The 27,974-nt window shown below is 43.7% G+C and overlaps 1 protein-coding gene across 4 annotated transcripts; it reads right to left on the bottom strand.

The window, feature by feature from the left end:
* Nucleotides 1–551: 551 nt before the first annotated feature.
* On the bottom strand, nucleotides 552–27,116 carry LOC125455165 (zinc finger and BTB domain-containing protein 2-like). Of its 4 annotated transcripts, none has more exons than XM_048536847.2 (3): nucleotides 26,717–27,116; nucleotides 5,344–5,525; nucleotides 552–4,967 (listed from the first exon to the last, which is right to left on the bottom strand). In XM_048536847.2, exons 2-3 carry the CDS (start codon nucleotides 5,514–5,516, stop codon nucleotides 3,569–3,571), a joined length of 1,572 nt encoding a protein of 523 aa, XP_048392804.1. In that variant the 5' UTR covers nucleotides 5,517–5,525; nucleotides 26,717–27,116; the 3' UTR covers nucleotides 552–3,568. The 4 variants fall into 4 exon arrangements, with proteins under 4 accessions (XP_048392804.1, XP_059504360.1, XP_059504359.1 ...); XM_059648377.1 differs by lacking the exon at nucleotides 26,717–27,116 and adding an exon at nucleotides 26,489–26,551; XM_059648376.1 differs by lacking the exon at nucleotides 26,717–27,116 and adding an exon at nucleotides 21,981–22,235.
* Between the last annotated feature and the right edge of the window lie 858 nt (nucleotides 27,117–27,974).

Raw genomic sequence — 27,974 nt, 5'->3', positions numbered from 1 at the left:
CTAACTTCTATTATTATTATTTGGCATTAAATTAGAAAGGATAATGAGAGCAGGCTGGCAGCTCAAAATCACAGAATGAGTTAGCCAAATTATTCATTTAAATGGTAGGTGAAAAAGACATGTTCATATATGATAGTTGAGTAAAGGTCAGAGTTATACAGCTGAGATACTTGCTCTTTGTGTGTTGGTTGGCATAGTGGGCAAGAGGTGAGAAGACCTTGCAGTCTTAGTGGACAAAATGCTCAATGTATCTAGCCATTGCACAGCAGCACCCAAAGCCAACAGGAGCATAAAGCAGACAAAATATTAAATGAAACTTCATATTGCTCTCAAAGTGCACCTTGAATGTGATGTCCAGTTTAATGGGGCAGGGATAGCATTTCTCCAGATGAATGAATCATGATGAATCTCATGTGCAATTGTCTTAAGATCCTGAAATACCATTCCAACCATTATTCACTTGTGGGGAAGGTGGAATTAGGTAAGAAATTGTACTTACCACAAATGGATTACAAACTGCAGAAAGATTTGAGCAAGACACTACAACAATATTTCCAGTTCCTACCAAGCTCGTTTTATTCAAGTCTTTGGTATTGGCAGCGTTGTATCACACATTATACAGATATTGACTAACAAAATTTTTTACTTTAACAGTAAAGTTGTGGCATGGAATAAAGACAAATACAGGTGCGATGTGTATTCAGTTTGTGTATTTAGGACTAAACACAATGGCAAGTCATTGAAAACATAAGGCTAAAATTTAGAGCTGTGGCTTAATCAACAAGACATACACAACTCTTTTCCAACTTAGCTGTAGTCTATTACTGTATACAGCAAGGATAAGGAATTTGCATGTATGCTTTGTCAAATAAGGCTTCCACCTATACAGTGAACTGGTTAGCTTTCAAGCAGCAAATTAAAAATTACACAAAAAAGGCAACACTGTACAATGCATTTCAAATTCTGACAATGTTGGTAAGGAGCGCAACTGCAGATGACATCACAGAAAACAATGCTTCAAACTCCTGCAATTTGAAATTCAAGTAAAGTTTGACTCTGCTATCAACATATTCAAAAAACACAATTAGAACATCTTAAAAAAATTGAAAGTGGGCCAAAAGAAACCTTTATTTCTCCAATTAAACTGGTCAACTTCCATTTGATTTGGTCAAGAATATTACAGTGTATTATTTATTCTTCATTATAACAAAGGAATGTAATTTCCTCGTGGGACGTGTTTTACAAGACTAAACTACATTATATTCTCTTTTTGAAACAAACTTTACAAAATACTGATTTTAAAAAAACTACACTTTATTTGAAAATGCAAATAATAGATTTGACACTGAGTATCATGGTTATGCTTTTAAGTATTTTAAGGCAGTTGAACTTTATTTCAAATATTGATTCTAAGTCTATATGAAACTTGTAACAGAGCAATTTACATACATTATTTCTTGAAATTTCATGAATGTGTTTTAGAATTCTGAAAGTAATACTTTTGCATATCTCGGGATTTACTGAGCAACAAGTGGTTAAATAACTATATTGATATAAAACTACAAATAATAAACAGTAAAACAAAACATGTTGGGGTTCAATGTTTCTTGTAACACTAGCATTTATAAGTAACAGCTCCCAATGTACCACTCTATTGTACCCTTTCATTAAAATTGGTCATTTCATTTGAGAATCATGTTTATTCATGTGTACTTCAAAGACTGGTTTTAGTGCATGTTTATGACAACAGCACTCAACACTATTGGTACTAACTAATCCAACTAGTACAGTACGGAATTGTATTAGAATACATGCTAATCAGCAAATTAAAATTGTCTAACTGTAAAAAAAATTGCAAGCATATTTCTTAAAATTCATTTATCAATGTAACAGGACATTAAAAAAAATTGTCACTTTTGCTCCAGTCTAGTTCAATGTTGCAAATGCAACTTCGTGGGGAAAAAGTAAATTTCAACACGAATAATACAGGACAAGTGCTGACATTTTTGGTACATGTGAACACTTAGTAAATAATCTGAAGACGTCAAATGTGACAGTTTATTTTTGCAGCAGAGACCTCCCTTGCCCCCCTTCAGACAGCAATGTTACTGCAATTTTGTTTTAAAACAGATTACAAATTTTCGATTTGGTTAATCTGTAAATGATAAAAGGATACATGTTTTTCGTTAAGGGATCCTATTCTTCAATTTTGAATTTTTTTCCCAGTATTTATTAAAAACTCTAAAATGTATAAAAGACATACCACACAGAATAAATAATGCAATTACTATTTCTGTAAAACAAGTTAAAGTTACAAATACTACTACTGTACTTTGAAGTCAGCATGCATAGATGTACTCTGATAGTCAACCCCCACCCCAATTCCTACTCTTCAAAGCAAATTACAGACATGTCAAGGAGCAAATTGCAAATAAGTGAGGTAAAAGTTATATTCAGATTTACACTGAACATTTTAAAAACAAGATTATACAAGTGAGTAGGGAAGAACATGGAGCACCAGAGCACTACTTTGTTCTATCACACTGGAAAACAGGTCTCGAAAATCTAAGAAACAAAATTTCCAAATGTGAGCAATTTGTATTTAATACTATATCAAGCAAGTTCTAACTATGAAATACTTTTCATATATATGATTCACTCATTAGAAGGGCATTCTAGTTGACATAGGAGTTACTGCAATACTTTCACCCTCCCAGGTTCGTCCATCTTTCTTTGCCAATAACATTGATGGAATTGTTATTCAACAAATTAGTCATATGCCAACTTCACCCAGGGTATACCCATACACCGGATTCATTATTGGATCAGCAATGCCATGTTCTGTTTATTGTTTATGATTCATTATTTGCAGCAATACACTACCAACAGTTGGGATATACTCAGTGATTAGTTGATAATTAGCGAAGCATAACAACATTTATCAACACCTCTTGCATCCCTTTTGAGAAAACAGGAGTTTTTAAACTTAATCACAAAATGTCAACTGCTGCACTGTGACTCCTTGAAACTGTCAGTCACCAACGTTTCACTCAAATCGGGAAACTTTTAGTTTGAGTACACATCCACAGAACACAACATGAATTTATTCATTTCTTTGAGACTGTCGTTGGTTCAGGGCCACTAAGCAAAAAGTAGTCTGGTGAGGCATATAAATATCATGTGATAACTTCTATGCATTTGGAATAGCGTGATTTAATTTCCTAATCAATCCATTTTGCAAAGGATGTACTCATTAGGCAACGCCAGCACAAGTAAAGAACAATGCACATTGATTTTTTTTTTAATATACTAACCTGGTCCTGAAGCAGCTCATGATTGACAGGGGCTAGTCTGAATTCTAGTGCAAACACTGACTGATACAATGATGCCACCTGAATTTTCATTTTAAAAGTAACAAGATCCTTGGATAATGAATGACATGCTTTTACCAGAGAAGAAAGCTTAGATCTAATTTAGAAAATAAACTTTTAACATTCTCATATTTAAGAACTCAGTTTTAAATTGTACATAAGAAACACATTGAAAAGTGTGTAAATGAACACAGTTTTCATTCTACTAAAACAGCCTGACCATCTTCCATGTTATGCACTGTTTCTGACAATGACTGGCTCACTTCTGTCACTTCACAAGCTTCTGAAGAGCCTTCCCCTTGAACTGCTGGTTGGCCTTCCATCAAAACAAAGGTATCAGAATTTTGGTTCTGACATGAATGCCGAACAGCTTCACTAGCAGTCGAGAAGCTTTTATCACACAGATTGCACTTATAGGACTGGTTTGATTGGCTTGTTGCCAAGTACACTGGATCCATTAGTGACTGACTTGTTTCTTCAGAGGAACCTTCAGTAAGCATTGCTTGCTTATTATCCACCATCATATAAGTATCAGAATTCTGGTTAAGGCACACATGCCTGGCAGCCTGGTTGGCTCTACAAAATGTTTTATCACAGGTACTACACTTGTACGGTTTGCCTGTGTGAATATACATATGCTCTCGCCAGTGACTTTTCTGGATGAATTTACGTCCGCAGATGGAGCATTCATATTTTCGTCTTTTCACTTCTCTATCTTGATCCCCTAGCTCTATGTTGTCAATGTCTGCAATGTCTGATGGGGGTGGTGTTTCAGCTTGCAGTTGGCCATCTGCCATTGGTGAATCATTTTTCTGCTGTAGTTCACCATCACTAATTACTTCTGCTTCAGGTATTTCCTCAGAATCTTTTGTAGGTTTTCCAGGTTCTACCAATTGTCCTAGCATATTCATTCCTGCTGGGTTGGCAACTGGAAGTGACATTCCTGTGTGGAGCTGCAGATGCTCACGTAGGCTGCTTCGTAGAGTGAACCTTCTGCCACAAAGATGACAGACATAAAACTTGGGAAAGCCACTGTTCCTTTTCATAATACTGGGTTTAACATGAGCTATTGCATGTATTCCTGGCTGCCCGTCTAATACAGGGATATTTTCACATCGTTCTTCAGCTGCTGGGGGGCCAGTCGCAGAAGTCAATCCTTGTTGTGTCCCTGAAGTTGCTGCAGATGTCTGCCCAATATGTTGAGAAGGCTGAAGAATCTGTGCACCCTGGGGATGCTGCTGGTTGGCTTCTGAACCTCGTTCTTGCTCCATCCGAGAAGGATGAACATGTGACCTGGGCTCTCGACAAGACTTTTCTGCAGCTGATAACCTACTCTGAGACGTGGTTTGATTATCTGCAATCTGGATGCCATACAGTGATGATGTCCAGGCGAAAACCTGATCAGGACGAGGAACTGCTCCGTGGCTGGCTAAGCTGGCTTCCTGTACCAGTGGGTATGCATGTAGGAACTTAATTCCCTGCTCGAGACGGACAGGATCAATGATCTGGGGAGCCATTTTCCCAGTGTACATTAAATGCAGGAGGTAGCTAAAGATATCTGGCTGAATATCAGTTGGTTTCAGACGGACACAGTCACTGCGAAAATACATTTTAAAATATTTTCAGGCGAGCAGAAGCATTAAACAGAACAAAGTCAAATGAATAAAAATCACTTACAGAACTTAGTTACAGAAAAGCACAACTGAAGAGGGGCAGTTCAGCCACTTAGGAAAAGTGCTCTGTGGGCACAAAGTAGCCTTCACCCTGCAGATGAGTGGTTAGCAGTCACTTAGCTGACAAGTAAGTGGCATCAATGTCAAACTGAATCTGGCTTTTCACATTTTACAACTTTTTTGTTTTGATTTAATCCATTGGGATAAGATGATTTTAAAAAAGGGAAAATGAAAGTGTGCAAATCAGAACAAATGCAATATACTTTTGATTTAAATTTTACAACTGAGTCAAGCATTACCTGGTTTGATGGATGAATAGCATTTTGAAGTAATTGGAGAAAGAGGCAAGCACTGCCTTGTGTGCCTTGAAATAGACATCACCAATAGCCACTGTGCAGTCACATAAGAAACCAAATTCTCGCTGGGCATTGAGTTGTTGCAGCAGGATTAGACCATGATTAGCCAATTCCATATTTAGACCCTAGAAAGTACAAGAAAGGAACTAGGTTAAATACAAAACATGTGCTAACTGACTCGATGATCCAAAGCTACAATGCATTTGCACTCATTTTAGGAGTACTTTATATTATGCTACAATATATCGAAACTATTCGAATATTTTAATTTTTTTTTCCATTTTCTTATAAAATGTCTAGATATTATATTCAATAAGCTTTTTTTTAAAAAAAGCATTTAACTCATTTTACACATGTATACAATGAATTGAACAACTTCCATTTATAGTGCTCTTAGCAAAGATGTCCAAGGCAACATACAAAGAGTTTTAAAAAGAGGAAAAATACTCCTTGTTGGAATATTACTTATCCTTCCAATTCCATCTAACAGTTCAAGTACTTCACACAAAAGTCTGTTCCATCATTTTTTCAAAGGATGATGAAGAAAAATTCAGTATGATTGCATACCAGACAACTTACTTGCTTGACAAGACAAGACATTGACTGGGCGAGAATGTTATTCGCCCACGACAATTTCACCCAGTGAATGGATACTTTAAATGTAATCACTGTTGGATGTGTTAAGTTAGAAGATGTGCAAACCCCACAAACGGCAATATGATAATGCAAGATCATCTATTCTAGCAGTATTGGTTGAACCAGAAATATTAATCAGAACACAATAACTCTTGCGCTGTTCTTCTTTTATACCCACCTGAGAATGCATACAGGATCTTTGTTTAGTATCTCAACCGAAAGACAGAGAAAGAAAAAGATTTTATCATTAATAATTATCTGTGGCAATTAAAACTCAGGTCTGTATACAATAAATTACAAACTGTAGGGTGAATGGCTGACAGTGAATGAATCTCCATAAGAATTCGAAAAAAATATCAAACTCTAAGCTCCTTCATAGTTGAGCACTTTGATCAGTTCAGCAAATCCACTGGCCGTCGTTTAGCACAGGAATTGACCAGTACATCAATGCTAATGAGTTAGCGAATTGTCTGCTGCTAGTATCTGCTAAAATGACCAGGAATGAACCCTACCTCTCCACAACTTCCATACATAATTCATGTACATCTTGTGACGGTTTGTCATGTTTGATACTGTAGTAAAGACTGCCACCACTTGTAACTCTTTTCAATTTAGTTGTTGCCATGGACTGCGCATATTGTACTTCAGCAATAGACAAATAACTGCTGAGATTTTTGTCTGTATTTTCCTACGTATTTTTGGGATTTTCCAGTGAATATGCCTACTACCACAGTGTATTTAGAGCATGGCACAGGCTACAGGTTTGGACGACAGTCACAGAAACATTGGTGAGTAGCTGCAATGCACCTTTTAGATAGTATACACTCCAGCCATGACGTGCCAGAGGTAGAATTACTGATTGTATAAGGCAGTAGAAAGGATGCTAGTCATGTGGGCTGGTGCATGCTGGAGGTGTAAAGTTTTGGCTGTTATTTGAAGTACTTATTCAGTCAAGTGAAGACTACTTGATCACAATCCCAACTTATGCATTATGAATGGTAGTAGGGGATTGAATCATCATGAGATCATTAATTGTTGCAGAATGCCCAGATTTTGATCTGCTCTTGTAACAACAGCAGGTTGTTCAGGTAAGCTTCTGGTAGGTCTTGCTACATTAAGGTGTGGACTGCTTCTTTATCTGAGGAGTTACAAATAGAACTGAACATTCTCAAATTAGCAAACACCCTATTTCTGATCCTATGATGAATGGAAAGTCACTAACGTAACAGATAAGATGGTTGGGCCTAGGAGACAACCAAGGAACACTTGCAGTAATGCTGAGGCCGAGATGATTGGCCTCTTGAACGTCTTGTTGGGTTACAAATCAATTCAGTGAAGTGTTACCTTCCCTGCCATCTCTCCCGCTCCCAGCACTTAATTAATTTTACTACATCTTTGATGCCACAATTGGTGAAATGCTGTCATGATGTAAAGGGTAGCCACTATCACCTCATCTCTGGAATTCAACTCGTTGTGTTTGAAACAAAGCTATAATGAGGCCTGGGGGGTCAGCATCAATGAGTAGATAGTTATGCACAATTCGAAAGTATTTTTGATGATCCTATCCATCACTTTGAGGATGACTGTTAGGCTGGATTGGATACGCCCTGCTTTTTAACAGACATACCTGGACAATGTTCCATTTTATTAGGTGGTGCCACTGCTGGAGCAAAAGTATTGTATGGGCTGGTGGCCTTTGCTGTATTCATTTCATTGGTATTATGTGGGGTGCACTGAGCTAGCTTAAGGCTACATTCTGTGATGATGGGATCCTGAGAACAAGATCTATACAGCTAAAGATATTTGCAAGCTCTTCATCTTTTGCGGCTGGGCTCTGCCATCATTGAAGGTGGGGATTTTTAAAATTATTTGTTCATGGGATGTGGATGTCACTGGCTAGGCCAACATTTATTGCCCATTCCCAACTGTCCTTAAGGTGAGCTGTCTATATAATATGGAGCTGGAGGAATACAGGTCAGGCAGCATCAGAGGAGCAAGAAAGTCAATGTTTCAGGTCAGGTTCCTGCTTCGTAAAGGGTCCAAACCCAAAACATCAACTTTCCTGCTATGTTCCTCCAGCTTCACATTGTATTGAGTCACTCTCAGTGAGCTGTCTTCTTGAAATGCTGCAGTCCTTGAGGTGTTAGGATATTTACAGTGTTGTTAGGGAGGGCGTTCCAGGATTTTGATTCCGTGACTGTGAAGGAACTGCAATATCGTTCCAAGTAAGGATGGTGTACGGTTGGAGAGGAACTTGGAGGTGATGATTTTCACTTGCATCTCCTACCTTGTACTCCGATGAATATTTTTGGTGCAGCATTTTGAAATTAAGGAGTTCTATCAAAACTTGAATCAATAGGAAACACAGTAAACGGAATCCTGCAGCGAGCAACCCAACTCCCATTTACAAGACATAAGCCTGGAGCACATCAAAAACTCTCAAATGCCTGGATAAGTGAAACTCCAACAAGACTCAAAAAGTTTGACACGATTCAGGACAAAACAGCCCCTTCATTGACATTACATCCACAAATATTCATTTCCCCCATTATCAAAGTCCAGCATTAGCAACATTCCCTAAGATATCCTATATAAATTCACCAAGGCTCCTTAAGAAGCACCCTCCAAACCCATAACACTAGCAGCTAGAAGGACCAGCTCAGCAGATAAATAGGAACACTACTAATTGCAAGTTCCCCTCCAACCATCGCACCATTCTGACTAGGAAGTGTATCATTATTCATTCAGAATTGCTAGGTCAAAATCCTGGAACTCCCTCCCTAATGGCATTGTGGGTCTACCTACACCAAATTGACTGTAGCAGGTCAAGAAGGCAACTCACCAGTTCCTTCAAGGGTAACTAGGGACACACAGTAAATGCAATTCCAGCTAGGGACATACACATCCCATGAATGAATAAACAAAATCTTTTAGAAAAAGGTCAAAAAGATTTGCAGGAATCCAGAGAAGAATTACTAAAATGCTTCAAGGATGTGGGTCTTCTTCAATGCAGAAAGATTAAAGTAGTAAGGGTTCTTCTTAATGTCATGGGGAGATTTGAAAGTGGTGTTAAAATGCAAAGGTTTTAGTGAAGTGAATACGGAAAAGTGAATTTGGAATAACCATAAACAAATTTAAAATAATTGACTAAAGAGTCAACATGAAGGAAGAATATTTTAAGCAGCAAGTTGTAATGATCTGGAATTCTCTGACTAAAAAGACAGTGGAAACAGGTTCTTTCAAAAACTTTTAAAAAGGAAACTGACTAAATATTTGAAGGGGAGAATTTTTTTAGGATCTAGGGAAACAGCAAGAGAGTGAGACCAATTGGATAATTGGACAGGATCAGTACTTTGCCTACGTTTATCATGTTTGCTTCCTAGGTCCTTTGCATTAAAATTGGCTGCACACCCAAGATCTGTAGGGACTTATGGAGCAGTGTTAATGTCCCTACTGCTTGCCAGAAGATCTGGGTTCAACTGCCACCTACCCTAGACAAATACCATATCTAAAAGGTTGGTCAAAATCACTACACCCAAGATTCTAGCTTCTTCACTGCATCCACCATGCTGATGTTCTCCAGTTACTTTAAATGAGAAATTTTGCATGAAGTTGAATGTTAACAGGCATAATTCTTAACAAGCAAAACAATTTGTATTTACATCAATTTCATGCACAGTCTTCAGGCACCAGTCTTTCATACTGGGACTTGCGATCAAACGCAGCTCCGGATTAGGTGAATGGAAGTCTGCAGGCTGACGGTTCAATATGAAACTGGCAACTCTCAAATGCAGCGCCTGGCAAAACGGACCACAATTTCACAACATCAACGCAAACTACCATGCAGTGTCAGCATCTGATACAAGCAGTGGAGCTACAGATGTTGTTAGGGCACAGAACAGGCAGTTTACTACATTTAATTGAACTGTTCCAAGTATTGCTCTGAAGAATTACCATTCCCCAAGTTAATCTACCACATTTCACTGAGCATGAGTAACATCTTCAACTGCTTTACACCAAGAAGTGGATATCAAACAAGAGAGCACTGTTAGTGGAAAATTAGAAGAACAGTAGAATAAGGGCATTTAGAAAAGTCTTGAAGGCAGGAAACAAAGTAAAACTAAGTATTTTTGGGAGACATATTCACATTACTACAGAGGCTACAGCTTGGGTATTCCCATCAAGGAACAGCTAAACTAGAGTCACACTGAGTCTGTGCAGAAATTTGTTAGGGATAACCAGAACTTTTGTTTATTCTCTCATGGGACATGGGCATCATAGGATGTTGCAAACATGCTAGTAACATCTCTATCTGAATGCCTGATAAAATTCTGAATGAGTCCAAATTTTTCTGGGCTCAACATGAACCAGAAATATGCCGTCCATTACTGACTTCTGTCTATATTCTGCAGCAGCTGGTAACAGCATCTTCAGTTGCCTACCTAGTTATGGAGTATGTGACTTTAGTGTTCCATTTGTCTCTGCGCTACAATTTTCATCCTGTGACCAATCATCTAGAATGCCTCCACTTCAGGATCTTCGCTTGCTTAATCACCCCACCGCTTCTCATTTGTTGAGACTGTAATCCATAGGTCCTTACCTTGAGCATTTTAAAAATCTTTTTTAGTGCCATCCTCCTCACATTCCCTCTTCGCAACTTACATGCCATCTACAACTTAATGTGTTTTTCCCACTTACAAAAACTTGCAGAATTGTTTCAGGGGAAAAAACAAAAATCAAGAAATTAATAGTATCCTCCTTTAAAATCTTCCTGTTCTGCATTACCCATGTACTATTTTATTCTGGTTTGCAAATAAAGCCAAATCACCAAGAAATGGCTTTGCTTCCCTCCACAAAAGGGAATCTTCAGCATCCCCCACATCCTTGACAATATTATCAGCATCAGCTAGCTTTCATTCATACAATGAAACTTCAAAGCTCTGCCATCCCTTTTCACTCTAACTCGGGCAAATATGTTCTCAACTCATTAATTCTTGGAGAGTCCTGATTTTCTCCAAATATCACAATCAGACTGCACCACAAACTCTACTCACTTGCCATCATCTACATTTCTCTCAACTCTCGGGCTGAAACAGATTATTCTCAATTTTAATGCCACTTTTGACCCAAGCAGAGTTTTAAACCTTTACATCTGATCATCAACAGCTCACTTCCATCATTTCAACAATATTTGTCCAGCCTTGTGCTCCACCATTAAAATGCTCACACATGGTTTGGTTACACCCAGTCTTGTATATTATGTAGACTAGGCCAACTGAGTATTTCGAAACTGAAGGCAATAGATTTATGTTAGGCGAAGAGGATACAAAACCAAGTTAGATGAGTTAAGATACAAGTAAATCAAGATCTAATATAAATGGAAGAGCAGGCTGGGGGTTGGGAGGCGAGGGTGCTGCTCAATGTTCTACTCTGATGCTATGTTCTTTAATTATTGACTTAACCAATGGAAAGATTCTCTCCACCCCAAATTTATCAAAACCCATTACTCTGGGAATTTCTACTTAAAATTCCTTTTAATCATGCTTAAAACAAATATTCCAAACTTATCTTGAAATAAGATCTGAAAAATGCCACAATCATCGCCTGCCTTCTCTCATTACAGAAGCTCAATGACTGGAGTGTTTCACAGCATCTGTACTCCTTCCTTTCAATTTTCTATAAAATATCCTCTTCAACTTAAGTTTCTGGTACTTCTTTTTCTGTTTTGTTATCTTTCCCAAAGTGCGCAAAACTGGTATAAAAGGTTTATCCTAGGATTTGTAAAGATTTCTCACCTGTAAAGAATTTAGTATCTGAGCTCCTAACCAACTCTGTGATCATCTACTCCTTTTAGATGATTTATTATTTAGTATACTTTCTCCCATTTTCTTTTCTAAAATACGTTAATGAAATTTCTTGAACACTGATTTGGACACAAAACAGTTACAAGTTATTGTTATACAACTTCATCTTCAGATGGAACTGCTATCAAGTGCTGATACTGTTTTTGAAGAAGTAATTATATTGCTAAGCATACAGTTAGCATGGAGACAACAGGCAGAATTTTGCAGAACAAAGCTTACCCACTTTGTGCTACTAACAATTGTGCAACACGTTTCGTCTTCTCTTTCTTCCCAATCCATCTATTGATGCAACAGCCCATTCAGTTCTTGCCAATGTTAGCCCTTCAACTTCTACCAACTAAGCTAATTCCAATGTTTGGATCTTTCCCATTTGGCTTGCAACAAAACATTCAACGATTCAGCAGCGACCTGTGGGACAAAGGATTTTCCTTTGTACTTTACTATCAATTATCAAAAAGCAAAACAACAGCTCAATCAGTGCAAATTAGCCTCTTAATCTTTAAAAGTTGTGCTATATATCCATTTTCCATTCTACCCAACCAAAATTACGCTTTTCCCTTTCAAAACAACCTAATTTTTCAAACCTTTCATCCGTACAAGTAATCCCTCATTCCTAGTGTGTTATTCTAGTGAAAGTTCACTAATCTTTATGGTTCTATTGTGTTTCCCTTTTTGGGTGGCCAGACCTGCACATAATACTTTAAACTAATCCAGTATAAATTCAATGTCACTTCCCTGCTTCTATATATTGAAAAGAAACTTGAAATCTTTCAGTCTTCACTCTATACATTTCAAAACATTTGTATTTACACCTCAAGTTCTCAGTTTGTTATTTCAATCAACACCTTGACTTCATTATCCCCAAAATATTTAACTTCACACTTCTCACTGCAGAAAAATATGTACTGCCGAGGCTGCTGATCTGTCCATTTTCACACACCATCCTTCCAAAGTTTCCTATGTCTTCATGTTTATGACGAAGTCACTTCCATAAACAGAATTTAATAGGAACCTGCATAGATCTTAAGGCTGTAGCATCACACAAAAAGCATATATTCAGGTCACCTTGTTGCTTGCTGTCTTTAGGGATTCCTTAACCCTGATAGATTACTTCCTTTAATATGCTGCATGTCAATTCCCTCATATGTGGTTCTTCAAACAGTAGCTGAAAATCCACGCATACACTGGGCATGTTTCTTTTATCTATTAGAACCATTCTCAGTAACAAAATAAAACCCAAATAGAAATCAGTCAAGCCCATAAATCTATACTGAATGGTCTGGTTAGTTCATGCATTTCTATATGTTCAGTAGTCTTAGAAATTAAGAAAAACCAAAATTTTTAGATGTTAATTTATTGGTTTATGGTGCTTACAGGTTTCAAGTTTAATTTCTAAATAAAAACCAAAAGCATTGCCGATGCTGTAAATCAGGAAAAAAACTAAAGCAAATTGCTGGAGATGCTCAGCAGGACTGGCAGAATCTGTGAAGGAAAAAATAGAATTAACATTTGGTATCCAGTGACCCTTCCTCAGAACGTGACCTGGACCATTACTTCACTGGACCTGAAATGTTAACTCTGTTTTTCCCTTCACAGATGCCGCCAGACCTGCTGAGCCTCTCCAGTAATTTTGTGTTTGTTTTTGTCCAAGTTCTTTTGGTATCATTTTTATTTTTAAAAATTCAAAATCAAATAATTTTTTGTTCCACATGATTGCTGTATCAGGCCACCCCCTTTCTTAGCATCTGTCAAAATTCCAGCACCCTGAAAGTTCAATATACAATTAAGTGATAATTTGTGATAAACAACAAATCAACCACTTGGGGGCAATGAAGCTCAGAGATTAGAGTTATAGGTCTATAGGTTTGGTATGACAAAGAATTTTTTTGGTGGTATGTTATGAGGATGTGTATTACAAAAGTTTTGAAGACTTCGCAGACCCATCGAGGCAACAGTGTACAGTCCTTCAGCCATAAAATACAATGCACACGTTGATAATTCTTGCAGTCCAGAAAGGAAGGTCAGAGTTCTCAAAGCACTTCAGTGAGCTGAAGGAATTTACTTCAGAGTAGTCACTATTGTAATACGGGAAACACAATGACCAATGTCGACTCAGGAGACTCTCACAGATAACGATGTGATAACAACAGATAACCCTGGCCTTTATGATGTTGATTATAGGATAAATATTAGTCAAGGCATTGAGGATAATTCTCCCGCTTTCTTCAATTTGGAGCGGGGTGCGGCTCATTCTAATGTCCAATCCAAGACTGCATCTCCAAAAAAAATGTGCTAAATGCTGCCCCTTCAATACTACAATAAAGCTTGGCACAGTGTCAAAAACATTACTCATACAATACCCTCACCAGAATTCTTTTATCTAACATCACCGTAGGTTTAAGTCACTTACAACTTCAACAATTATATTGAAAATACAAATTATGTTTCTTTCTGACACTACAATACACCCGATTAAATAAACTCAGTTTTAAATAATCTATTCAGGGTTTAATCCCAACACTACAAAAAAAATGGATTCAAACATCAAAGTCTAAACTAAGCAATTTACACCCAAAAAGACAAAACCACAATTTTAACATCCACTCCTATATTAGAACACAGAAAAGTACAGGCCCTTCGGACCACAACGTTGTGCCAAACTTTTACCCTAAACCCAAGGTCTATCTAACTTACAACCCTACCTTATACTACCACTCATATGCCTATCTAATAGCTGCTTAAATGCCCCAATGAGGCCGACTCCACTACCCTCTTCGGCAATACATTCCACGCCCCGGCCACTCTGAGTAAAGAACCTAAATATTGAACTGCAGTCACATCAGATAACATTTCCTCTACTTGTATTGCACAATATAACAAACTCATTAGTCTGTCAAAGTGTAAAGACTGTATCTTTTTATTTTTCAGCTATTTGACTTAGGAACGAAATGGGAAAAGTACTGTTTAAAAAAAAACAAGAATGGGGCAGAAAAGATGACTACACATAAACTGGAGCCAGCATCTGTACAAAGGGAGATTCAGCCTGCAATACATAGCTGATTGACAACTAGTGGCCATTCCACATACTCTTGACAAAAGCCTTTTGCCTGCTAACGTCGATGTTACTGGGTCCCAGGTATCTGAACAGCCCGAGGGTGTGAACATTTAGTTAGAAGCTATCTGATCTCTAAGCAGGAGCTGTCTCTTTTCTCTGCAATTAAAATCACTTAAGCCTGAAGAAAGCCAGCACATTCATTGCTGTTAACAAAGTGTAGAGCTGGATGAATACAGCAGGCCAATGAGCATCTCAGGAGCACAAAAGCTGATGTTTCGGGCCTAGACCCTTCATCAGAGAGGGTTATAACCAAGATGTAAGAGACTTTACAAGTGTGAACCAGTCAACCTGGGCCTCTTCAGCCTTTTGAAGGTGAGCAATTTACCCCTATCAACAATTGTCTGAAAACCTGCTTTCTGGTTTCACTCAAACAAATTACTTCTAAATGCAAGATTACGTCCCATGTTTCAATTCTTCCCCACAGGAAATATGTATGACCTATGTTCTCATATTATGTTTGGTTGACTATGCCTATATTCCTAACGACACCTCCAAAATGACCCACTTTACAGCCTCCTTCATTTTCTTTCTCTCTTTGCTTAAAGTAAATGATTCATGGTCTAGAATGGAAACAAGACTACCAGAACATTACTCAAATGGCCATTCTTCACACAAGATCCTAGGCAAACCTGCACTGCTAACTCTAAGTAACATTTCTATATATTGGATTGGCAGATACTGAGATCCAGAATTTTGCTTTAGCTTTGGAGGAATCTCAGCCAGTAAGCTTATCCAATTCTCCGACTGGTACAAGGTTTGTGCCTGTGATGTGAACAAGGACACAGACTGTAGGAAGGATGAGAAAACTGTCCAAAGCACCATTCAAAGCCCTGTGTGTATGTTGGGGGTGGCGGGGGCAGGAGAGGGGAAATGGACAGTGTCCTCTGTCAATGCTGCAGAATCCCAAAGGTGTGGTTCCCTACACAATCTCTCACTGGGCTAGAGAGGAACTTGGTGTGGGAAAAATTTCCAGTTGTTATGGTCCATGCAGATACCAACAGCATAAGTAGGAAAGAGATTCTGCTGAGGGATTACCAGCAGAGCAATTTAAACTAAAAAGTAAAACCACAACGTAATAATTTTAGAATTAATGTCCGAGTCACATGCAAATTGGTATAAGGTAAATAAAATTTCAGGGAAAATATGTATCTTAAAGACTGGTGTAGGAGAAATGGATTCCAATTCACTACAGGAAAAAGAAAGAGTATGACAAGAAGGGGCAGGAAACACAAGTGAAAGACTGTAGCAGAACATGTGCAGCATTTTTAACAAGACTGATGAATTGATGGCACAAATAGAAATAAATGAACTTGGCTAGTCAGAGACATGGCTACAGGGTGACCAAGGCTGGGTTTTCATTATTCAAAGGTTTTCAATGTCCCAAAATGGTAGCCAAAAATAAAGTGGGGTAGCACTGCTAATGAAGGTATCAGCATGGTGGTGAGTAGAGATATATGTGCTACAGTTTGTGGTGCAAAGTAAGTTGAAGGGAAATAAGGGATAGCAAAGGAACAAAGTCACAGGTGTGGCTTGTCTTCAAATGCCCGAAGAGTTGCCTCACCATAGGACAAAGTAAAAAATCAGGAAATAATGGAGACATATAGGAAAGTCATGACAATTTTCATGGCAGGTTTTTATCTTCACAAATTAGATGGGAAAGGATAACATGGAAGACTGTTTGGCATATTGCATCAAGGATTGTTTGTTAGAGCAGTAAAATGGACAACTTATATGGGGGCAGATTACTTTAGACGCATAATGAGGTAGGATTAATAATCTGCTGGGAGCAATCACAACATGGTAAAATTTAAATCTGTTTGATGTACAGCAACTCAGGTCTCACACCCAGAGTCTGTATTTAAATAAGGGCAATTACAGAGATATGCAAAAAAAGACCATCTAAAACAAATTGTAAAACTAGACTAAGGGGAATGTCATAAGATAAGCAGAAGGTATTTATTCAGATGATATTTTGTAAGAGTCAGGAAGAATTTATTCTGGTCAAAAAGAATGATTCAATGAGAAGAATTAACCACTTTTGGTTAACAAGGTAGTTAAAGACAGTATCCAATCAGAATCTAAGTCATACAAAGTAGTAAAAACTAGTGGTAGGACAGAGAATTGAAATTGTTAAGGAACCAGCAGCAAATTATTAAAAAGTTGACAGGAATTTGGTTATGAGAGTAAATTAGCACAAAAATAAGTAGATGTCTTGAATGAAATTTTTAAGGTGATTTCTGTACTCCATTACTTTATCAACAGTGAGGAAACAAAGCATCCGAGTATCTAACATCAAATTCAAATACCAATACATCAGTAGAATTCTCTTTAAAAAAACTATTTTTAGTTCAGTCACAGGATGAAGGCGTCACTGGCCAGGCCAATATTTATTGTCCGCCCGTAGTGGACACAGGTGGTGGTGGTGGTGGTGAGTTGCCTTTTTAGACCCCCACAATCTTGGTTTGTAGGTACACCCACAGCGCTGTTAGGAAGGCAGTTCCAGAATGTTAACCAGGTGAATGGAGAAACAGTGTTATGGTTCTAAATCAGGATAGTCTATGACCTGAAGAGGAAATTGTGGGTGATGTTCTTATGAATCTGTTCTTCTAGGTAGTGCAGGTTTCAAGTTTGGAGGGTGCTGGTAAGGCTGTCAATCAAGCAGCTGCTCTGTCCAACGGGTATTTCGTCATGCTCCTAACCAGCATTCACTCTAAGCTACGCACAGCCGTTGTGACGTTCCACAGACAAGGAACAGTGTCAGCATGTCAAATGTGACGTTGACTTCAAGTTCCAGAAGTCGCTGCTGTGCACAGGCCTTGGAGGCCCATGCAGCAAGAAATTAGATAAACACTGTCCCCGAATTGTGCCCTGTACGTGATCAGGCACTGAGGAAACAGGAAGGGAGTTACTCACTTTGGATGCTCAAGCCTCTGGTCATTTCTTGTAGCCACAGTATTTAAAAGGCTCCAGTTCAGTTTCCAGTTAATGGCAAACCCCAGAATGTTGATTGTGTGGAATTAGCATGGGCAATACCAATAAAATTCAAGGGGCAATGGCCACATTCTCCTGTCAGTGATGGTCATTCATACTACATAAGTACCAGACAATGTTACTAACCACTTATCAGATAAAACCTGGATTTTGTTCAGGTATCGCTGCAGATGTATGTGGAATGCTTCAGAATGAGAAGATAAAAATGATGCAATCAGCAAACATTCCCAATTACAAAGTACTGAAGGGAAAAATCAGTTTTGAAGCAACTGAAGACGGCTGGACCAAGGAAACCACCCTGAAGAACTCCTGCAGAGATGTCCTGTGCCTTACATAATTGACCTCCAACAGCAAATGCCTTCCTTTGTGCTGGATATGACTTCAACAAGCAGAGAACTTTTGCTTTGATTACCACCAGCTGCAGTTCTGCTAGGCCTCCATGATGACATATTCTGTTGAATGCTGCCTTTATATCAAAAGCAGCCACTCTCACCTGGAGACGAGGTATTTTGTCCACGTTTAGATCAAGACTGTAATGAAGTCAGGAGCTAAGTGACCCTGGCAGAATGCAAATTGAGCATCAACGTGCTGGTTAATCTTTTGAAAGTGTCATTGAAGAGGCTTTCAATAACTCCTTCCACCAATTTGCTGATGACTGAAAGTGGACTGATGGAGTGGCAATTAGCCAGCTCAGATGTGTGTGTACAAGACACATTAGTTAATTTCACACATAATTAGATAGATGCCAGTGTTGTAGACGAGCCTAGCACCCAGAAAACGTTTTTTTTTAATTCCCAAAACCAACCTTCCTTTTGGGATCCTTTTTCTGAATACTGGGCAGTCTTCTGCTTAGAACCCACTGATTCTCAACACAAACTCATTTCATGTAGGGCCCTTTTTATTCAAGATATAATACTTGCACCGTGCCCGGCATTATTTCAATCATAGATTCCACAGATGAAAAAAACAGAATTTCAGTCTTGACATCATAACAAATGAGATCATGCCCTTGAAAATATAATTTCTATCACAAAAATAAATCATTGTCGAATACTCTTACGAAAAGTGAAGCTGAACTATAAATGAAGGCTCATGCACTTATTACATATTTTCAATAAAAATATAAATACTGCCAACACATCTACCATTTCTGTCTTTTGTTGCCCCTACCGCAGAGTGAAACTGCTGGTTGAAACAGGCTCCAAACATATGTTGTCAACAGTGCCTAGTGTACCATGTTGATGACACACACAACTGCCCCCTGCTGTTGTACTTAAAATGGCAGCATGGTCGTCAAGTATAAGTTGAACCCCCTCCCCCCACTGCACCACACAACCAGCCCAGCTCTTCCCCCCCACCCACTGCATCCCAAAACCAGTCCAACCTGTCTCTGCCTCCCTAACCGGTTCTTCCTCTCACCCATCCCTTCCTCCCACCCCTAGCCGCACCCCCCACTACCTACTAACCTCATCCCACCTCCTTGACCTGTCCGTCTTCCCTGGACTGACCTATCCCCTCCCTACCTCCCCACCTACACTCTCTACACCCATCTTCTTTACTCTCCATCTTCGGTCCGCCTCCCCCTCTCTCCCTATTTATTCCAGTTCCCTCCCCCCATCCCCCTCTCTGATGAAGGGTCTAGGCCCGAAACGTCAGCTTTTGTGCTCCTGAGATGCTGCTTGGCCTGCTGTGTTCATCCAGCCTCACATTTTATTATCTTGGAATCTCCAGCATCTGCAGTTCCCATTATCCCTTGAAATATTCAACTTGTTTTAATTGCAGGACGGCTTGAACAGGTTTTAAATTAATACTCCAGCAGCGTATTTGGTGCTATTTACTGAAATATGTTCCTGTGATATGCATGTTATTAATTCTTTCAAAAATACAACAATCTCAGTTAAAAAACATAACTGAATAAAGAAGGGATGTATGCATGCTGAATTCAAACAGAAAGATTAAGACCTCATGTCAATTCTTCCAGTAACTTGGTTGGCTGAGATTGAGGTCATGCTACAAAATGATAGGTCTGACATCCTTGATATCTGGATAGAGTTAGGATTCTGCTGGAAGTTTTTAAGGCCTATTCTATAGATCAACTTCATTGATAACAGTATAAAAGTGTGTATAAAGTATCAGTTTTAGTGAAATGTGAAAATGTAATGGGTCACCTAAAAATGATCAAAACTAGACCCAGTTCAATGTAGGAACAGGAAACCATTCAATGAGGCCATGGCAGATCTGTGGTCTAACTTCAAAGACATGCCTTTAGTTCAAATCCCTTAATATCTTTGCTTAACAAAATTTTAGTTCAAGTTAGATAAATTTAACAACTGCTCTAGCATCAATTGGCTTTCAAAAAAGAGAATTCCAAATTAACTCTGTTAATAGACGGTAAATAAACAATTAAAATTAACAATGTATCATAAGAAGCAACAAATTTTTCGGGTTCAAGTTGTACTCTTCGACTTAAAGCACAATAATTAAAGTTGACGTTCCAGTGCAGTACTGAGAGTGCTGCACAATTAGAGGCTTGGTCTTTCAGATGAGACATTAAATGGAGACCCTGGGTGCCCGCTCAGGTGGTTAAAAAACAGATGACACTATTTTGAAGAACAGCCAGGGAAGTTTTCTCTGGTCTCAGGTCAATATGTATCCTTCAGTCAACAATCATACAAAAAAAATTATCTGGCCGCAATCACTTTTCCATTCGTGGGAGCTTGCTGTGTGCAGACCAACTGCCATATTTCTGATATTAAAACAGTGACTACTCTTCAAAATATTTTTGAATATTTTGAGATGTCCATTGTCGTGAAAAGCACTATATAAATTTGCGTCTTTAAATGTAGATAGTACTATATCACCATTCCAAAAAAATACATGGTTTACACATTAGACAAATAATTCAAAGTCTATTTTTCTGCCATAGATATTCAGAACATTTATTGGCATTTTAAGGCCTTTGACTACATCTACGTTTTTCAAAAAAATGGCAATGCTGGCTGATTATTTATAAAAGGTGCCTAACCTCCTTATACTTATGATAACTCAGTCAATACCTCATAGAATTTATACCATATTTATAGGAGAGTATTGTAATTTTCAATGAAAACTGGGAACACTGGATGTGAACTTTCTCTCCAGAAATGAACTTGTGGCAAACTTAATCAGGGTTGCCAAACACTGATCAGTTAGCTTGGAGGCAAGAGCAACAAAACGGCAACTTAAATATGATAAAAGTAGAGACACAAGGCATGATGCTCCCTCAGAATACACTTTAACCATTGCGCTAAGCTTTCCTTTAAACTAGTATTCATTGATTTGAAGAAGAATCATGCTGACATTGGTACTCAAGAGTGAAATAGGTAAACGGTAATGCTATATTTATCATATGGCATTGGTGAAACAAAGTACCAAACAGCACATTATTGTCCAACGGTAGATCAATGTACACCTGAATGAGAACTCTGTACTATATGGAACTATCCACAGGCTACGTTTGTACTTAAATTCAATTGTCACATCAGCACTCGGGTGTTATTTCAGACCTTTGCTTGTCAAGTTAATGATACCAAATTCCAGCAACTGGGTACAGCAAGAGTTAAAGGAAGTCAGTAATCATAGTCATAAGCATCTACAATACAGGAAAAGAAAACACCCTTTGGCCTGTCACGTCCACACTGGTCAAAAAACCACCTAATTATTCTAATTCCATTTTCCAGCATTTGGCCCAAAGCCTTGCATGACCATAATACACAGCAGAAATCAGCCATTTGGCTCTAGCATTCCATTATGATAGTTCCTAAATGTTTGATGGTTTGGGTCTCTACCACCCTTGTAGGCAGTAACCTCCAGATTCCCACCATCCTCTGGGTGAAAAGATTTTGCCTCATATGTCCTCTCAGATTTAAGATAAGGAACAGAAAGTTATTCCTATAGTAACTGATTTTTCAAACAAGGGGAAAAGGTTTTCCTACCTATTCTCACTTGGCTCCTCAATCTTAACATATACTCTCCTCCAATACACAGACAAATTGAAAATCAACAGAAGGCTTTTCTCAAAAACTTGCTGATCGTGCATCAAGAGTGCTCACAGTGATCATATCTTTCTCCACCGTCTTTCCATTCAGTCCCTCAACAAAATTTGCAGTTCTCATTTTATCTGAACATTATCTTTCTTCTCTCATTTCAGCATTTGCAAGTATTTTATGAGAGAATGCTGTGGTGAGGGAAGGGGGAGAAGCAGAAGACAAGACGGCAGGGGGGACAAGAGTGAAAGTTGGAGGAGAGGGAAGAAAACAACGGCAAGGGCCAAGGTTGGGGGGGGGGGGGGAGACGATGACGACGGCAAGGGCCGGGGTAGAGGGGGGGACATAACAACGATGACAAGGGTGAAGGGGGGGGGGGAGACGACGCCGACAAGGGCGGGGCTAGACGACGACGCCGGCAAGGGCAAGGGGGGGGGGGGGCTAGGCGACGGCAAGGGCGAAGGGGGGCTAGACGACCACGACGGCAAGGGCGAAGGGGGGCTAGACGACCACGACGGCAAGGGCGAAGGGGGGCTAGACGACCACGACGGCAGGGGCGAAGGGGGGCTAGACGACCACGACGGCAAGCGCGAAGGGGGGCTAGACGACCACGACGGCAAGGGCGAAGGGTTTGGGTAGCTGACGACGACGGCAAGGGCGAAGGGGGGGCTAGACGACCACGACGGCAAGGGCGAAGGGGGGCTAGACGACCACGACGGCAAGCGCGAAGGGGGGCTAGACGACCACGACGGCAAGGGCGAAGGGGGGCTAGACGACCACGACGGCAAGGGCGAAGGGGGGCTAGACGACCACGACGGCAAGGGCGAAGGGGGGCTAGACGACCACGACGGCAAGGGCGAAGGGGGGCTAGACGACCACGACGGCAAGGGCGAAGGGGGGCTAGACGACCACGACGGCAAGGGCGAAGGGGGGCTAGACGACCACGACGGCAAGGGCGAAGGGGGGCTAGACGACCACGACGGCAAGCGCGAAGGGGGGCTAGACGACCACGACGGCAAGGGCGAAGGGTTTGGGTAGCTGACGACGACGGCAAGGGCGAAGGGGGGGCTAGACGACCACGACGGCAAGGGCGAAGGGGGGCTAGACGACCACGACGGCAAGGGCGAAGGGGGGCTAGACGACCACGACGGCAAGCGCGAAGGGGGGCTAGACGACCACGACGGCAAGCGCGAAGGGGGGCTAGACGACCACGACGGCAAGCGCGAAGGGGGGCTAGACGACCACGACGGCAAGCGCGAAGGGGGGCTAGACGACCACGACGGCAAGGGCGAAGGGTTTGGGTAGCTGACGACAACGGCAAGGGCGAAGGGGGGCTAGACGACCACGACGGCAAGGGCGAAGGGGGGCTAGACGACCACGACGGCAAGGGCGAAGGGGGGCTAGACGACCACGACGGCAAGGGCGAAGGGGGGCTAGACGACCACGACGGCAGGGGCGAAGGGGGGCTAGACGACCACGACGGCAGGGGCGAAGGGGGGCTAGACGACCACGACGGCAGGGGCGAAGGGGGGCTAGACGACCACGACGGCAGGGGCGAAGGGGGGCTAGACGACCACGACGGCAGGGGCGAAGGGGGGCTAGACGACCACGACGGCAGGGGCGAAGGGGGGCTAGACGACCACGACGGCAGGGGCGAAGGGGGGCTAGACGACCACGACGGCAGGGGCGAAGGGGGGCTAGACGACCACGACGGCAGGGGCGAAGGGGGGCTAGACGACCACGACGGCAGGGGCGAAGGGGGGCTAGACGACCACGACGGCAGGGGCGAAGGGGGGCTAGACGACCACGACGGCAAGGGCGAAGGGTTTGGGTAGACGACCACGACGGCAAGGGCGAAGGGGGGCTAGACGACCACGACGGCAAGGGCGAAGGGGGGCTAGACGACCACGACGGCAAGGGCGAAGGGGGGCTAGACGACCACGACGGCAAGGGCGAAGGGGGGCTAGACGACCACGACGGCAAGGGCGAAGGGGGGCTAGACGACCACGACGGCAAGGGCGAAGGGGGGCTAGACGACCACGACGGCAAGGGCGAAGGGGGGCTAGACGACCACGACGGCAAGGGCGAAGGGGGGCTAGACGACCACGACGGCAAGGGCGAAGGGGGGCTAGACGACCACGACGGCAAGGGCGAAGGGGGGCTAGACGACCACGACGGCAAGGGCGAAGGGGGGCTAGACGACCACGACGGCAAGGGCGAAGGGGGGCTAGACGACCACGACGGCAAGGGCGAAGGGGGGCTAGACGACCACGACGGCAAGGGCGAAGGGGGGCTAGACGACCACGACGGCAAGGGCGAAGGGGGGCTAGACGACCACGACGGCAAGGGCGAAGGGGGGCTAGACGACCACGACGGCAAGGGCGAAGGGGGGCTAGACGACCACGACGGCAAGGGCGAAGGGGGGCTAGACGACCACGACGGCAAGGGCGAAGGGGGGCTAGACGACCACGACGGCAAGGGCGAAGGGGGGCTAGACGACCACGACGGCAAGGGCGAAGGGGGGCTAGACGACCACGACGGCAAGGGCGAAGGGGGGCTAGACGACCACGACGGCAAGCGCGAAGGGGGGCTAGACGACCACGACGGCAAGGGCGAAGGGTTTGGGTAGCTGACGACGACGGCAAGGGCGAAGGGGGGCTAGACGACCACGACGGCAAGGGCGAAGGGGGGCTAGACGACCACGACGGCAAGCGCGAAGGGGGGCTAGACGACCACGACGGCAAGCGCGAAGGGGGGCTAGACGACCACGACGGCAAGCGCGAAGGGGGGCTAGACGACCACGACGGCAAGCGCGAAGGGGGGCTAGACGACCACGACGGCAAGCGCGAAGGGGGGCTAGACGACCACGACGGCAAGCGCGAAGGGGGGCTAGACGACCACGACGGCAAGCGCGAAGGGGGGCTAGACGACCACGACGGCAAGCGCGAAGGGGGGCTAGACGACCACGACGGCAAGCGCGAAGGGGGGCTAGACGACCACGACGGCAAGCGCGAAGGGGGGCTAGACGACCACGACGGCAAGCGCGAAGGGGGGCTAGACGACCACGACGGCAAGGGCGAAGGGTTTGGGTAGCTGACGACGACGGCAAGGACGAAGGGGGGCTAGACGACCACGACGGCAAGGGCGAAGGGGGGCTAGACGACCACGACGGCAAGGGCGAAGGGGGGCTAGACGACCACGACGGCAAGGGCGAAGGGGGGCTAGACGACCACGACGGCAAGGGCGAAGGGGGGCTAGACGACCACGACGGCAAGGGCGAAGGGGGGCTAGACGACGACGACGGCAAGGGGGGCTAGACGACGGCGACGACGGCAAGGGCGAAGGGGGTAAGACCACGACGGCAAGGGCGAAGGGTTTGGGAAGCTGACGACGACGGCAAGGGCGAATGTGTGGGGAGAAGACCACAACGGCAAGGGCGGGGGGAGACCACGACGGCAAGGGCGAAGGGGGGGGGGGGCAGCTGACGTTGACGGCAAGGGCGAAGGGTGGGGGAAGCTGACGACAACGGCAAGGGCGAAGGGGGGCTAGAGGACGGCGGCAAGGGCGAAGGGGGGCTAGAGGACGACGACGGTAAGGGCGAAGGGGGGGGAGAGACCACGACGGCAAGGGCGAAGGGTGGGGAGACAAGACCACGAGGGCAAGGGCGAAGGGGGGGGGGAAAGCTGACGACGACGGCAAGGGCGAAGGGTGGGGGAAGCTGACGACGACGGCAAGGGCGAAGGGTGGGGGGGGAGAGAAGACCACGACGGCAATGGTGAGGGGGGGGGGTGGGGAAGACCACGACGGCAATGGTGAGGGGGGGGGGTGGGGAAGACCACGACGGCAAGGACAAGGGGGGGGGTGGGGAAGCTGACGACGACGACGGCAGCGGCAAAGGTGAAGGGGTGGGAGACGACGACCACCAGGGCAAAGGGGGGGGGGGAGAGAAGACGACCATGGCGAAGGTGGGGTGGGGTGGGGTGGGGTGGGGGGGAGAAAGATGACCGGGGTCGGGGGGGTGAGAAGACAGAAAGACGATCAGGGTGAATGGGGGGTGAGGGTGAGAGGACAAGGGCAAGACGGCAGTGAGGGCAAAAGGTGGGGGAAGCGAAAGGGCAGACGCCTGATTTACTCTCCGCATCGCAGCCGGGTGCCTGGCGGGGGAGGGGGGGGGCACTGTGCTCCCCTCGACATTGGAGGGGTTCGCCTGGATTCCCGGGCCCGCTGTCTGCGGTGGCACTTTGGCTTCTCTCCTCGTGTGACCGGATGAGGAGCGCACCTCTCTCTCCCTCACACACACACACACACACACACACACACGAGAAAGGCCGCCACTTCCGCACTGGGGAAAGGGAGGGCACGGCGGGCAAAAAGGGAGGATAGGAGGGAGGGACAAAGACAGACAGGAAGACTGACAGACACCGAGATCACCAAATTTTAAACCAAATAAAAATTACATTCCACCGACTACCCCCACAACAAAACCCTCTCTTTTTTCTCCTCTCGGTCGTGCGCACCGTTTAACCTCCCGAATGGTGAGGCCTGTAGCGGAGCAGCACGCCGGCCGTGCGAGGAGGCGCCGAGCCCGGGCACCACCCCTTCCCTCCAGCCACCACCCCCTCCTACTCCTCCCTCCCTCCCTCCTCACATTCCCATCCCCCCACCAACTCTCCCGGTTTACCGACCTGCTTGCTCCAGCTCCGGTGTCGGGTGGAGGAGGAAAGTGGGGGTTGGGGGCTGACGGTTTGTGTGTGTACACGTATGAAAAAGACGACTCCGGTTTTCGTTTTTTTTCCTCCCCCCCCTCCCCACCACAAGCTCCGTTCCTCTGTCTTCCCCTCCCCCGCTCGGGTTTTCTTCGCTGTTGCGCAGCCCAGAGAGAGAGAGAGAGACCGACCGAAGCTCCGCGCCGCGCCGCCGCCTTCCCCCTCCCCTCGAACCAAACTGCCAAACGGTTGCTGCACGTTCCGTTACGTTCGCCATCACATGACCGGAGTGGGCTGAGAGCTCCCGGGGCGCTGAGGCGGCGCGAGGGCGACAGGACCAGGATAGCAGGCGGGCGCCGGCCGAACGGCCCGGGGGGGCGGGGGGGGGGGTTGGGCGCCGCCGCTTTACTGGATGGAGCCCGCGCCTTCGCTCCCTCTCTCGGGCGCGTTTTCACCATTCGCCCGCTTTCCACTTTTTGCAGCCGGTGCAGCTCCTATCGTGTCTCTGTTATTTTTTTTAAAAAAAGAAACTGACAGCTCTCCCCCTTCGTCCCCGGTAACCGAGTAAAAGCGAAGAATGATCTTTTTTAATTTTATTTTTTTTAAAAAAAATTGCAAAAACATTGGCTTCCACCGTTGCATTGCATTAAATGCAATTCCCCCCCACCCTACTTTCTGACCCCACTTTTAATTAAATATAACTGTGCACCGGAATGCCCCGTGTTTTTAAAACAAAGAACGATGCACCGGCTTGTGCTGCAATCCACCCCTCGCGTTTAAATGCATGCGACCGATTTTCTCCCCCCCCCGCCCAACTTCTGGTCAAAAACTTTCTATTGTTTACTCCAATAAAAAGTTAACTTGGTCTTGAGTTTCGCTCCTTTATACATAATATATTTTATTCTGTGTCTGCAATAGAATCCCACCCCTCCCCGAAAGGTCTGCAGCAACAACCCAAGGTCATTTTGGTAGCACGCTGTCCAAATATGGTAGTGAGGCGATTACATTTGAAGCAAGGCGGGGGGAGGAGGAAAACGAATAGGGCTAGGCAGTTACCGAAATATTTTAGATTGAGGCTTCTACTGTTCATGTTGTTTAACGCACCGCGCATCGATTAAAACAAAAATCACATTTCATTCCTCTCTCTCTCCATCCATCACCCCGTTTCTTCCTTGCATTGACCCGGCATCAGTCCCAGTGGCAAGTTTTTTTTGTCCGTCCCATGCTTCTTTTAATT

This window comes from Stegostoma tigrinum, chromosome 9 (assembly GCF_030684315.1).
Source record: "Stegostoma tigrinum isolate sSteTig4 chromosome 9, sSteTig4.hap1, whole genome shotgun sequence".
Taxonomy (NCBI): domain Eukaryota; kingdom Metazoa; phylum Chordata; class Chondrichthyes; order Orectolobiformes; family Stegostomatidae; genus Stegostoma; species Stegostoma tigrinum.
This window is presented reverse-complemented; position numbering and strand designations above follow the sequence as displayed.